This window comes from Oryza sativa, chromosome 1, assembly GCF_034140825.1.
Source record: "Oryza sativa Japonica Group chromosome 1, ASM3414082v1".
Classification (NCBI taxonomy): Eukaryota; Viridiplantae; Streptophyta; class Magnoliopsida; order Poales; family Poaceae; genus Oryza; species Oryza sativa.
The window spans coordinates 14,163,671-14,179,290 of NC_089035.1; the positions used below are offsets into that span (position 1 = coordinate 14,163,671).

Here is a 15,620-nt window from a genome sequence, read left to right on the forward strand (position 1 = left end):
CATAATATTAAGTGGGTAACATCTGCATGCCATGCTTCAAAAGAACAATTTGTTTCATAAATTTTCTTTTTGTCATTGCTTAGATAATTTTTCTATCCTATTAGAGTTGTTCTAATTATCCAAGGCAATTATTATGCAATGGTTATTGCAATAGTCGTTTCAATTTAAGTGTATAGTAAGAAGCAAAATTTTCCTCCATTGGTTAAATTTACTAACTATTGATATTTTTCTATTTTCTATTTTATTTTATACAAGTCTTATTTTAAGTATAAAATTTGTGATATGATAAATAGTAGCATAGAAATTTATGAACTACTCCCTCCGTCCCATAATATAAGGGATTTTAAGTTTTTGTCTGTATTGTTTGACCACTCGTCTTATTAAAAAAATTTGTGCAAATATAAAAAATGAAAAGTTGTGCTTAAAGTACTTTGGATAATAAAGTAAGTCAAAAAAAATAATAATTCCAAAATTTTTTAAATAAGACGAGTGGTCAAATAATGCAAGCAAAAACTCAAAATCCCTTATATTATGGGACGGATGGAATACATTATTAAAAATGTAAAAGTTTGTCACATGAGACTATTATATTTATGAGTTTTTTGTACGATGCATTATTTATCACAAAATTTACTTTTAGATAATGAAATAAGAAATATATGTATTTATTTTTTAAAAAGTCATAAAAAATGAGGAGCATTATACAAAGATAGGACTACCAATGCTCATAATAATTTTTTTTATGAATGTTCCCGATAAAAAAAATCCACTGTCCTTTTTAAATATTTCAAATATATATTTTGATTTATTACATTTATTTTATTTTCAAAATTTGTCAATAATTATTTAGTCTCATTAGTTTCATAAAATGCACGTACCGTGTACTCAAACAAAATTTTCAATCGTTTTTCAAGTTTATATTCAAAACTAAAACATCAAGGGCAAAAAAGACATTTGCAACTAATCGTAATAGTGAAATGAAGGAAAATGTAACGGTAGAGACATGGAAGGGATCAAGTTGAAATTTCAGGAGTAAAGAAGGGATCGGATAAATTTCAGAAGTATAAAAGGGATTGAGTGAGGTTTTAGGGATAAACATGGAATTTACTCTATATTTATTGGGTTCACATGTGGAAGAAGTAGATGTAGTTGTTTGTATATGTATGTGAGTAATTGTTACCACTATTTGATGAGAAAAGGCATGATATTTCGTGTGAAATTTTTAATTAAAGTATTGTTAATAGTGGTGTTATTTTTTTTCTTTTATTATAGATAACATAGATGTCCCTTGTTTTAAATAGCCATATGGATCGTTTGTTTTTTCGATGGTAGATGCATATGTACGTACATCTTCTTTTTTTCCCGTGAATATTTGTACATATTTTCGTACGTACATGTTTTTTTCTTTGATTTTTTCTCTTGGGGCCACCGGTAGAGGTGGAGGATCATATATACCGTACCATATATGGGGGGGGGGGGGGGCGCTAATGAGTGATCGATCGCCCATCGATCGGTTTGCCCCGCCTCCCCCTATACTCCTCCCTCTTCTCCCCCTTCCTCCTCCCCTTCTTCTCTTTGTACTACAGTACACCACACAAATTTTTTAAAAAACAAAAGTTAGAAAAATTTACGTATAGAAATACTATATATAAAAAAAATTTGAATTCAAATTCAAATTTGAATCGGGTATATAAACTTTGGGTCTATAAACTTTAGGTGTATAAACTTTAGATGTATAGAAATACTATATATAGAAAATATTTGAATTCAAATTCAAATTGGAATCAGATATAATTCAAATTTAAATTTGAATCGGGTATATAAACTTTGTATCTATAAACTTTAGGTGTATAAACTTTAGATGTATAGAAATACTATATATAGAAAATATTTGAATTCAAATTCAAATTTGAATAAGATATAATTCAAATTCAAATTTGAAACGGGTATATAAACTTTTGACTTATAAACTTTAGGTGTATAAACTTTAGATGAATAGGAATACTATATATAAAAAAAATTTGAATTCAAATTCAAATTTGAATCGGATATATAAACTTTTGACTTATAAAGTTTTGGTCTCTAAACTTTAGATGTGTAAACTTGAGGTGTATAAACTTTAGGTCTCTAAACTTTAGATGTGTAAACTTGAGGTGTATAAACTTTAGGTGTATAAATTTACTAAAATAGGAAAGTAATGCGGTGCTAAAAAGGGAAACCAGGTGGAGGGGTGGAGGGAGGGAGGGTGGAGGGGATCGATCGATGATCCATCCCTAGGGCGATCGATTGCCGAACAGGATTTCCGCCATATATGGGCTAACGGGGTTGAGGAGAGAGATGATTATGTGGTTTTGATTTTTTTTAAAGATTAATCTAATAGTTAAAAGTAGTGGGTCCATCGATTTATTAGAGTGTGATACAATCTAATGGTCTAAAATAATGGGCCCACCATTTAAATGAAAATCTAGAGCTAGATGTTTCTAATATATTAGAATGCCACGTGGCGGCGTACGAGCATTTTTAGGAGTCCCATGTAGCGGCTTGAGAGCGTTTATAGGAAGTTTAATGGACTTTTAGTATATAATAGATAGATAGATAGATAGATAAGGATGAACCATCTTTATATGTACTCGATTTCGTTATTAATCTAATTATCGCATTGACTCTTATATACTTTCATGGAATCAAACAATATCTACTTCCGCCATAAACCCTAACCCTAACTCCTCCGCCGTATGGAATCAAACAATATCTACTTCCGCCATAAACCTTAACCCTAACTCCTCTGCCGTACGTCTGCCATTCTCTGCCACGTGCCGCGCCACTCTCTTCCCCACGCCATGGCCAATGATTCTCTCACCCATGTGGCTGCAGTCGATGCTACCTCCATCGCCGTTGCCGACGCCATGCGCAAGGCGTTCCAACTTTCCACCCGCTATGACGCGAATCTGTCTACGGCCACCAACATTGCCGACTCAGCGGCCACGATGGCCTCCAACGCCACAAGGAAGGCGTACTCATCGCCTTCAACGACAAGGTGTTGCTACCCATGTCTTCGCCGCTGGTCTCTTCAACTGCCTTGATGACGGTTGTCTCCACTTCTCCGGCAATGATCTCGTCTACGTTGGTGGCCACCACTTCTTCTAGGCTCTCCTCCACCATCGCCACTGGCACCACTCAAGTCCCTCCATCCTTGCCGATGCTACCTGATCGTACGACGGGACCTTCACTGTCCATGCCACTGGAGCTCGCAACCCTCTTTACCCCCGCTCGTTACTTCGGTGGCCCTACTGCTGCCCTTGGTGGATCTACTGCACCGCCACAACCGTCTCTGTTCCAGACGTTCGCCGGGCCTCTCCCCATGCATGGTTGGCCTTACTTGGGCTGGAACACGCAATCGCCTCCTCCGTCTCATGGTAGTTTCCTCCCCGGCGGCAGCGGTTCCCACACGAATGACCCCGACTGCGGAGCACTTCTACCATGTCGACCTTGACAATGACACCCCGACCAACCTCCATGCATAGGCAGTCGCTGTTCTGAACAACAAGGCCGTCGTGCCCATCACCCTGGACATCATCTCTGGGAACTACACTAGGTGGCGTGGGCTTCTCCTCGTCACCCTCGACAGGTACACCCTCGCTGACCACGTCCTCACCTACATCTATCGGCCGGATTGCTCTGACTGGATGTGCAGGGATAGCGTCGTCCTCTTCTAGTTGTACGGCACGATCTCCACCAACTTGCTGGAGTCTGTCATGACGCACACCACCATGGCTCGACTTGTGTGGTGCAGCCTTGAACATCAGTTCCTTGGCAATAGCGAAACTCACGCTCTTAATCCCAAAGCCGAGTTCTACAACTTTTACCAAGGTGATTTGTCCGTTACCGACTATTGCCACCGTCTAAAGTCCATGGCTGCCAATCTAGGACATGTGTCGCCAAACCTGTCGGCTAATGCACCCTCACTCTTGCTTCTATTTGAGGTTTTAATGAAAAATTTGCACATTTGCAATCCGTTTTCACCATGCAGAAACTATTTCCGACGTTCGCCGAAGTGTGATCGCAACTCCTATTGGATGAGCTCACCAAGGGTTGCTCCTGGGTGCCCGTTACCGCTCTTGTCGTCACCACTAGAGGACGGGGCTACCCATTCACTAGTACAGATGTGATTATGCTAGACGGCGGCTCATTTTGGTTCCAGGCGGGCCATAAGTGGCTCCGCCTGGAACCAAACGAATGCCGGGGTCGGGCAGATTATCCCGTGCGGCCCACAGTAGGCGACCACTTGCGATGGTCGGGGGGCATATAAGCCCCCAGCCCGACCGTTGCCATGCATGCCCGGCGTTTTCTCTCTCCTAAACATCCACAAATTAAGAAGGAAGGTTTTCGACCTCAAATCTTTGATTGGGTTCCATATAAAAGGTGTAGAGCTCGTTCTCCTCCTTCATTTGCTTCTATTTTTTTCAGTTTTCATTGGTGGAATACGAAGAAACTTGTAGTTTTATAAATGGAATAGTGTAGGCACCTTTTTTTTTTATTTTTTTTAGCAAATACATATTGCAATCTTTTACATGTTTATAAAAGTAATTAGCACCTACATTGAAACTTTGGGTTGCCTCTATTAAGTTTATTTTCATTCGGATGAAAAAGGACGAATATTTTCATTTTTTTAGAAATGGATAGACAGTATTCTATTAATGCTTAAAATTGCTGTGGGGCTGTTTAAATAGTCCGTTCAACTTTAAATTACTACGTGATTTAGTTCCCTCTAATTTAAATACATTCGTGTTTGAATCGGGCATGGATGTATTAATGGCAAGCTTTATTGTAGGTCATGGATCGGACATGGATGTATTAATGGCAAGCTTTATTGTAGGTCATGGATCGGACATGGATGTACAACACAAAAAGAGCTCATCCAACGTTCTTGAAGGAAGCAGGCAAATTTGTTGACCTCGCAAAGGCACATGCTGCGAGGGAGAATTTGAGGAGCATTTTTTGCCCATGCAAAGTATGTAAGAACGAGATCTTGCTGCAAGATCCGAATGAAGTATTGTCGCACATCGTAGAATGAGGATTTAAGAAAGGATACGAGATATGGACTTTTCATGGGGAAGTCGGTGGTCGTAACGAAGAGTTAGATGATTTCTGTTTTGATAATGCAGAAAATTTTATAATTGAAGACATGTCTTAGGGAAACATCCCGGAATACGGTGGCTCAGGTATAGAGAATGAAGGTATTGATTTTGATCTGGAAGATATGTTGCGGCACTTTGAACCAGAGGTCCTAACTGGTACAAGACGAGGGTTGGACAATTGGGAAGCGTTGGAAAAAGCAGCGAAGGAGCTTCTGTACGACGAAGCCAAAGGATGCGACAAGGACTATTCGGTCCTACGCTCGGTGCTCGAACTTCTCAGATTGAAGGCCAGACATGGATGGTCGGACACGAGCTTCAATGATTTGATGGATCTTTTGAGAGTTATGCTTCCTAAGCCGAACCTGCTACCGACGAACACATATGAAGTGAAGAAATTGATATGTCCATTGTCTCTAGGTGTTCAGAAGATCCATGCATGTGAAAATCATTGCCTACTGTACCGCAAGGAATTCGCGGATTTAGACTCTTGCCCAACATGTGGGACGAGTCGGTACAAGATGGACAACGGAGCCACCGATGGAGAGGTGGTCGACAAAGATGATGCACCGGTGGATGAGAACAAAAAGATTGCTAGGATGGTGATGTGGTACCTGCCAGTTAAAGATCGCCTGAAGCGGCTATATTCCAACCGAGACGACGCCGAGTTGATGAGATGGCACCAAGAGGGTAGGAAAATTGACGGTAAGATCCAACACCCCGCCGATGCTCGACAGTGGAAAAACTTTGACGCACTACACCCGGAATTTGCAAAGGACCCGAGAAATGTCAAGTTTGCATTGAGCACGGACGGAATGAACCCGTTCGGTGACCTAAGCAGCACACACAGCACCTGGCCAGTTCTTCTAACAATGTACAACTTGCCTACATGGATTTGCCAGAAGCGAAAGTACATTCTTTTGTCTATCCTTATACAAGGTCCAAGACAACCTGGGATTAACGTAGATGTGTTTCTCGAACCATTGATGGAGGACATGCAAGAACTGTGGGAGGAAGGGTTACGAATGTGGGACGAGTACCGTAGGGAACATTTCACTCTGCATGCCATCATATTCATTATGATCAACGACTTACTGGCAAACTTTTCGCTCTCGGGCCAGTTTAAGGGGAAGTTCGGATGCCTCATATGTATCGACAAGACATCGTACAAGTACCTCACCTCATTAACCAAGGGTTTTTACATGCGTCATCGTCAGTTCTTACCTCAGAGGCATAGGTGGCGTGCGAAGGCCAGATTATTCGACAATACAGTAGGGAACTTTCTAGCTCCTGAAACACGTACAGGTCGGTCTATCTTCGAGTTGACAAAGAACATTAAGGTTGTGTTCGGCAAGCCAAAGAAGAAGCCCGTCAAGAGGAAGAAACGTACGGATCAGGACACAACTGATGCACCTTTAGACGAAAGTAACCAGCCCTTCAAGAAGAACTCAATTTTTTTCAGGTATCTTGATTACTGAAAATACCTGGAGGTTCGGCATGCCATCGACGTAATGCACCTTGAGAAGAATGTGTTTGATAGCACCATTGGCACTTTACTGGACATCCCGAGTAAGACGAAAGATGGGTTGAAGTCCCGGACCGACCTCGTCAATTTGGACATAAGGCGTGGGCTTCACCCCAAAGAGCTGCCAAATGGGAAGATCGAAATTCCTCCGGCTTGCTACTCACTAACACCTGACGAGAAAAAATCTTTATGTAGATGCTTGCATAGTGTGAAAGTCCCGACCGGTTTCTCAGCGAACGTCAGAAAACTTGTATCTTTGAAAGATTTGACCATCTCTGGGTACAATGCTCATGATTGTCACAAGATGTTAACAGTCTTCCTACCAATTGCCATAAGAGCGGTCAAGCCAGTTCACACTCGGTTAGTGATAACAAAGTTGTGCTACTTTTTCAATCGAGTATCATAGAATGATTTTGATCCTGAAGAGTTAGGCCCCCTTCAATCTTTTGCAATCGAGACAGCGTGCCAGCTTGAGATGTTTTTCCCCCCAGCTTACTTCAACATGATGGAGCATCTTATTGTCCACATCGTACCTCAGATTATCGAGATTGGTCAACTATACCTAAACCAGATGTGGGCGTACAAGAGGTACATGTCCGTGCTGAAAGGGTATGTCCGTAACCGAGCTCATCCAGAAGGATCAATGATAGAGGGGTACACAACTAAGGAGGTGGTTGAATGCTGCATAGATTACATGAAGGACGCCGAACCCATCGGTGTGACCCTCCCTTTACACGAGGGCCGGTTAGCTGGGACGGGGATCGTAGGCAAGAAAAGGTTCTACGATGAGGACTTCAAAGATGTAGCGGAAGCACATAGCAGTATTTTGCAACAGCTCGCCATCGTCGAGCCGTACATTCAGGAACACATGAACGAGATAAGAGCCCGCAACCCTAGAATAACGGACATTTGGATTTGTAAAGAACAGAAACAGAAATTTCCTGAATGGTTGAAGGAGAAAGATCTGCCGTTGGGTGTTTCGCTGGAGGAAAAAACTTTGTGCAGGCTAGCAAATGGCCCAACTAGCCTTGTGATCTCATGGCAAGGGTACGACATCAGCGGAAATAGATTTTACACAATGTTCAAGGACAGGAAAAGCGCAGCTCAGAACAGCGGAGTTCGGGTTGAGGCGTTTGACACATCAGGTGAGAAGAAGTCTTACTACGGGATCATACAAGACATTTGGGAGCTGGACTATGGCCTTAACATACAGATCCTGGTGCTACGATGCCAATGGGTCAGAGACACAACAAACGTATTCATCGATGACTACGGCCTGACGGTTGTGGATCGTAGTAAGCTAGGACACAAGGATAATCCGTGGGTTCTTGCTGAGCGTGTTGCTCATGTTTTCTATGTCAGTGACCCTTCCGACGATAAGATGGCCATTGCTGTACCGGGAAAGCAAAACATTGTAGGCATTGATAGCATTGAAGACGCGTCAGATTACAACCAATACGACGACGTCCCTTTGTTCACAGATTTTCCTAACCGGATCAAGGAAGTTGAGACAAGCCTTGATGAAGATTTGTTTTCGTCCGCGCGGAAGGATGGTGTTTCCAAAATTGTCAAACATTAGTGAGATGTCGATCCTGTGTAATACCTATTTTGTAAACGATTACTGGATGAAACTTATTTTGCGAATGAGATGGGGTATCCATGTTTATCCGTACTATATGTCGTTTTGAATTTATTTTATGGTCCAGTATTTTATTCATATTAATCATATCGATGAATAATTAGATGCGAATACAATTCATGTCTGTTTTAATTCTTTGTTAATCTATTTTTGTATTTTGAATAATTCGTGGTTTAATTAATCCAAACTATTATTAATTTATTTTTTACCATGATATTAATAATTATACTTATTAATTAACTATAATTTAGATGGGAATATAAAAAATAATTAACTATATTGCATTTTGCTATAGCAAACATAATATACAATCCCATGAAAATTATGATTTTTTTTAAAAAAAGGACTTATTAACTAATAGGTATTTAATTTTGCTATATGAATTAAAATGAAATATAATTAATATAATAAACCCTAAACCCTGAATTATAATAACCGATACAATCCCATGGTTTTTTTTTAAAAAAAATTGTGTATTTTTTCTTCCCGTGCGGGCCACTTAAGCCGCCCGCATGGGATAAGCCTAGGTCACCCACACGCGATGTGCCGCTATAAGGGGTGGGCGGCTAGGCGAAATTTTCTAAGTCCCGGCGAAAATTTCACCGACGCCGCCAGGCTGCCAAAATTTCTCCTGCCACCGACGCCGCCAAAACCGATCCTCCCGCCTCCGCCGCCTCCTCTCCTCCTCTTCTCCTCCCCCCACGCTGCCGCCTCTTCTCCTCCTCCCTCCACCGACACCGCTGACCTCCTCCACCGCCGCCCAAAACCCCACAGCCCCGCCGCCTTTCCTCATCGTCTCCGGTCGCCGCCGGCCAGATCCAGGCCGCCGCCGCCTAACCTCCTCTTCTCCTCCCCCTCACCGCCGCCTCCTCTCCTCCTCCCCATCCATCCGCTGCCCCTCCTCTCCTCCTCCCCCTCGAATCTGCGCCGCCGACCAACTCGCCCCTCCGCCGGCAGCCCCAGATCTGGGCCGCGCGCCTCCTCTCCACCTCGCCCTTGCCGCCTTCTTCCCCGAGCTCCACCTCGCCCTCGCCACCACTGCCTCTTCTCCACCGCGCCCTCGCCGCCTTCTTCCCCGAGCTCCACCTCGCCCTCGCCGCCGTCGCCTCTTCTCCACCTCGCCCCTTTTCGCCGCCTCTTCTCCACCTCGCCCGTGCCGCCGCCGTCTTCTCTCGTCCACACCGACCGGCCTCCGTCGCCGACGCCTCCTCCCCGGTCTCCACCGACGCTGCCACTGCCTCCTCCGGCGCCGACGCCGCCACTGCCTCCTCCACCGCTAGCGAGATCCGGACCGCCGCCGGCCTCTTCTCCACGCCGTCAAGACCAATGCCGGCGTCAAGAGCACCGTCAAGCCGCCGGCCTCCCCGACCTCCCCCCCTCGGCGTCAAGAGCACCGTCAAGCCGCTGGCCTCTGCGACCAAGGACGCCGCAATCGTCCTCCCTAAGCCGGCGCCGTCGTCCTCCCCAAGCAGCCGCCGGCCACCTCGCCGCCAAGCCACGGCCGGCCACCTCGCCACAAATCCGCCGGCCGCCTCCTACCTCCTCCCCAAGCCTCCTCGATCCAGGTACCCCTCTCTTCGCCGCCCCTCCTTTTTTGGATGATGCAGTGGTAATGGATGGAATGATGCAGTGGAATGGATGAATGATGTAGTGGATGATGCATGCAGTAGATGCAATGTTGAATGAAATTTTTGAATGGATGAATGATATGTTGATTTGTGATGTTGAGATGATGATGATATTTGTGATAGATAGATGGCTATTTGTGATAGATAGATGATATTTGAGATGATGATGATATTTGTGATAGATAGATGGTTGTTTCTGATAGATAGATGATATTTGAGATGATGATGACATTTGTGATAGATAGATGGTTGTTTGTGATAGATAGATGATATTTGAGATGATGATGATTTTTGTGATAGATAGGACTTGTGCTCTCTGTGATAAATAGATATATGTCTATATGGGATAGATGGCTGTTTTATGTCACTGTGTGCTGTTTATTTTTGCTATTTACACTTGTATGTACTGTATATTTGGGGCTGTTTTATGCCTCACTGTGGTTGATACATGTGGGTGATTGTTGTGGGTGATATATGTGGTCTGATTTATATGTGGGTGATATGTGGGCTATTTTATACTTGTGGCTGATATATGTGGGCTGTTTTATGTTGGTGATAAATGGCCAATGATGAATGCTCAAGAACAGATCATCTTGTGAATTTTTTTTGGGGGCACTTCACTTGTTTATTTATGCTCAAGAACAGAACAACTACACTTGTGAATTTTTTTTGGGGCACTTCACTTGTTTATTTATGCTCAAGAACAGAACAACTACACTTGTGAATTTTTTTTGGGGGCATTTCACTTGTTTATTTATGCTCAAGAACAGAACAACTACACTTGTGAATTTTTTTTTTTGGGGGGGGGGGGGTCTGCACTTGTTTTTTTTTTGTTTGATAACAGAACAACTACACTTGTGAATTCTTTTGGGGGGCACTTCACTTGTTTTTTTTTTGCACATAAGAACAGACCATCTACACTTGTGGTAAATGATGAATAATTTCTGAGCAAAACTGAGGCCATATGCTTTCATGGTGTGCATAGTGATGAATATCCTTACCAATCTTGAAATCATTACCCATCTTACGTTCCTTACCGATCTTGCTTTCCTTACCAATCTCGTAAAATTAGATATAGGAGGTGTAGTTCGTACGTTATCATGCCGCTATAATACGAAGTGTTCTGGTTGCCAAGTTTTACTAGTCGGTTTAGTTCCTGGATGGAACCGACTAGTACAAATCGGAAAAACAGAACATTTCGTGAACATATGACATGCGTTGGTCATCCGTAAAATGTGCTAGCACATCTGTTGAAAGATAGACCTCTGATTCGTACATGCGTCGGCCTCGTGGATGGACCAGGAGCTCAACATTCCTTAAGGTTGTTCTTTCAAACCCATACAAGGTTCCACCGCCTGCATTGTTCCAAGAGTGTCTTGGATGAAAGTAGGAAGTGGAACCTTGTTAGGGTTGGAACGAACTGCCTTAAGGAAGTCGATGCTCCAGGTCCGTCCAGGAGGACGACTCAGCTAGGAGTTAGAGGTTTATCTTTGAACACACGAGCTAGCCATGTGATCAAAACATGTTATTACTTTGCTGTAAATATGATAGTTTAGTTTAGTGGTTATTATAGTTTGGTGGATTTGAACGAATATTAAATTGAGTTTTAAATTGTTCCATTGTAAGAATGCGCGTCGAAGATGTCGGGCAAGACAGCTCTGGCGGGCACAGAACCAACGGTCAATAAACCTGACGGGCAGGACAGCTCCGTCGGGCACAGAACCGATGTCACTAACAATCCCCAACACGAAAAAGATGTCGGGAAGGTACCGGAGTCGAGCGAGGAATCGTGGCGCACACTGAGCGACCCATTTGAGCTAGAACTAGCGCAATTGCAGTATGAAAGACCTGAGGATGACCCGGATTATATTCCTATCGAGCAGGCGGTAATAACTGAATCCTGTCGAAATATATATTTGGAATTAAACTTTCCCCGTCGTTGCGGTCTAATGACTTAACCGTGTAGATGGCTACCCGTCGTCAGTCAAAATGAAGTGCCATCAGGGTTGAACCTGATTCAGACACAGCGACCTCGGGACCACCGCGAACGGACACGACGACGAGCGGGGGAGCTTGTCCAAAGAAAAAAACGTGGCGAGAAGGGCAGGAACCTCATGTCGAAGGAGACGTACTACATTCTTGCTCTCGACGATGACGGCAAACCCGTCGAGCCGCAACATGTAAGGGCGAAGTTTAGCACCTCATGCGGTGCGCTGGCAAAGCTTCATGGGCCTCTCAACGTGGACAAATGGAAGCACGTTAGCATTCACATCAAGAACTTAATGTGGGAAGGTCTGCAGGAGCACCTTATTTATCCGCCTGGGTCGGAGGCACTTGGCCGGAAATTTGCACTGCAAACAATTGCCCATCGGTGGTGACAGTGAAAGTCGGACATGAACACCAATTATGTTCAGAAGAATAAGACTCCATTTGAAGAATTGGGCACCATTTTAGCAGCTGAGTGGGACAAGTTCGTGGCCAAGATGACAACTCCTCAAGCTCTAGAAAGGAGGAAGAAGATGTCGGACCTGGCGAAGAAGAACATATATCCACACGGGTTAGGGTCAAGTGGATACGCCGGTCACGAGAAGAAATGGCAAACTACGGAAGAAAAGTTTGCGGCCGAAGACAAACCTTTGATTGTGCAGCCCCTAAATAAGCAAACTAGAAATTGGGTGTGGGCAAGAACTTCGGGGCAAGTGACAGAAGAGGGTGAGATGCTGTTGGACTGTCCGGACATCCAGAACGTGACCACGTCTCTCCAACAAATCGTCCAGAAGGAAGACCGGTGAGTTCGTCCCTCGACAGCAGCATGATGAGCTGACTGAAGCTTTGGGAACTGCAGAACACTCCGGTAGGGTCAGAGGAAAGTCGTGCAGGATGAATTGGAACGTAGGGTTTCCACAGGAAGCCCAAAGTTACAAGAAGCGCGACGCCTACAAGGCCAAGATGCGCCAGGAAATCACAGATCAAGTCATACAACAAGTCACCCAACAATTCTACAGTCTTGCCGCACAACATCCTCAAGCCTTCCCTGACCTGGTTCCTCATGGTTCGCAGTCGACACAGATCCCAAGCTCTGTCGGGTCGGTAGAAAATACAACCTACCCGATAGATAGTATAACTGGTCCGACACCATGCAGCCTTGTCGTTCCGATAGGGAGAGCGGGAAAAACAAAGGAGGTTGCGTCTGGATTGGCGATACCGGGGAGACAGTTCCATAACAGCCCAATTCCGGCGGACTATGCAAGGGTTCAGGTCGCACGTGTTAATGGCGACCAGATGTCATTGGAGCTTGACATCCCAACACCAGAGGGGATTGAACTTCTCGGGGATGCGGTTAGCCAGTTAATACTCTAGCATCGTCGTGACATCATCCTCACTGGATAGTTCACGTTGACGACACCAGCTCCATCGGTGCCAATTACGGCTGCACCTCCTGCACCGCCGTCCCCTCCGATCTGCACTACCCCACCCGGATCTCCACTCCCACAGATATCACCACTTAGAGGTCCTTCTCCACCTCCACAACAAGTAGCACCTAACTCCCCAACTCCCCTACCTCGGCAGCCGTCTCCTGCTCCTCAGTCGTATCTTGCTCTACCCCTTGACGAACATGTGCCACCTCCACAGCCAGATACATCAAAGGAGCAGCCAAAAACCTGTGAAGCCCGCAAGCTCATACCCATTATGGTATCCGCATACAACAAGGAAAAAATGGTAGAGTATAAGACACGGATGGTTTTGCAATCTTTCAAGGGTCGAGGGGGTCCGCTAAAGCCAATTGGACCTTATCAGTATTCGGACGCACAGATGAGCGTTGTAGGTCTTACTGACAAAATGCAATCTTGGACCTCCGATGAAGTGCCTAAGGAGTATGAATATGGCAAGCCGTTTTTGCCGTTCAACTTGATGTGTGAACTCCCATGGCCAATGAGGTTGATGCATGAGTGGTACTTGAGGGCAAGTGAGTTAGGTCTCGGGATGATTACTGTGCATGTCCCGGAAGGCGCTTTCAAGGATGGACCTAACGCAAACTTCGCCTTCAGTTTCAAGGACCTCCACGCATTCTTTAAGATGGATAAAATGAATATCAATCTCGTCGGCGCATGGTGCCTGTTAGCATTCCATGTACTTCGTTATTGTACATAGTGTGCCAATATAAATGTTAGTTATTCTAACTTCCAAAATTCCATCAAGTCACAATGGGTAGACGCTGAAAGAACCGGGGCCTCAATCGGTTACGTAAATCCAACGATGGTTTGCGAGACGGCCCACACTGTGCGGATATCGGAGGATAGTGCGGTACTAAAGAATAAGACACCTCAGGAGAAAAATGATTACATCAAGCGTCTGCATAAGAGAAAGATGGCCGAGGTGGGAAATTACTTGGCCACCTCATTTCTCGCACATTCCGACAAACGAGTCATCATGGTCCCCTACCACTTTGGGTAAGCAACTTCGACATATTTCCGTTCATATATTAATAACAGCGCATGAAAATATGTCTTACGTAATTTCATAATCCGTGTTCACAGCGAGCACTACATACTATTCCTCGTCTATCCAATGGACCAAACCGTCGTAGTTCTTGATCCGGCGGACTATGACAAGGACGCGTACATGAAGTTCCTATGCTTGTTGAACTTCTATGCTTGTTGATCTTGTAAGTTCGAAACAATTTCCGTTAAGATTACAACTTTCCGTAAAGATCATTAAAGTAGATTTATCATAATTAATTAATTTATTTTTGTAGAGCACATGGCCGTTATAAGAAACATGGCGGGTACGTAAAGAATGCAAGTAGAGAGAAACTGTACATAAGGGGACATTGGCCGGTATGTCAGCATTTATTCGGTACGTACATCACGATTGTCACTTCTTACATCTGACGTGTCCACTTGTGTATGCAGTGTTATAAGCAACCTAGCTTGACGAACCTATACGGTTATTACGTGTGCGAGATGCTCAGGGTTAATGGGAGATACAGAACTGAGTTTACAGATGTAAGTCATTAAACTCTCCTTAGATGCTGCAAATAGTTCATTAAACTTGACTGTAACACAAATCATTTGTCTTTTAATTTCCATAGCTTCCGAGTATCCCTTATAGCACAAGCCGGTTCGATCAGAAAACGCTTATCAACTTGTGCGCGGACTTGTGCCGGTTCATTCGTCGCGACATCTGCAATCATCTAGGAGAGTTCCATGATCCTCATAGCGAACTTGCTACGGACCCCAAATTCAAGAATCTAAGAGAGTGGGAGAGGCAACATGCTGTGGACTAAATGGATGTATTTGTCGCGGGGGATACTTGTAATAAACACTATACTTTCTATGTAATATGATTTAATTTGATGTTTCGGCTAATTTTCCATCTATTGTCCCGTGAGGTCAAATTATACCGACCGCACGAGATAATAGGTTATCCCAGACGGCTAACATGTGCTAGCCGTCTGGGATAACCTATTATCCTGTGCGGGCCACTTAATTTGACCGCATGGGATAATCGATTATCCCGTACGGTCGGCCCGCCCGCACGCGAAAATAAAGATTTTCCCAGACGAGGAGCTGCAGGCGGGCCGGGCGACCGTACGGGATAATCTATCCAACCGTAGTAGTGATTCCAGGGAGGCAGCCGCCGGTTCCAACCCAGCGCATGCTATCGGCTTTGGCAACAGTGGCAACAACAGC

At 44.3% G+C, this 15,620-nt stretch overlaps 1 protein-coding gene across 1 annotated transcript; it reads left to right on the forward strand.

The window, feature by feature from the left end:
* Window positions 1–4,879: 4,879 nt before the first annotated feature.
* Window positions 4,880–8,239, forward strand: LOC107280842 (uncharacterized). The gene is made up of 4 exons (XM_015782192.1): window positions 4,880–5,011; window positions 5,195–6,597; window positions 6,856–6,973; window positions 7,067–8,239. Exons 1-4 carry the CDS (start codon window positions 4,880–4,882, stop codon window positions 8,237–8,239), a joined length of 2,826 nt encoding a protein of 941 aa, XP_015637678.1.
* Window positions 8,240–15,620: the final 7,381 nt, after the last annotated feature.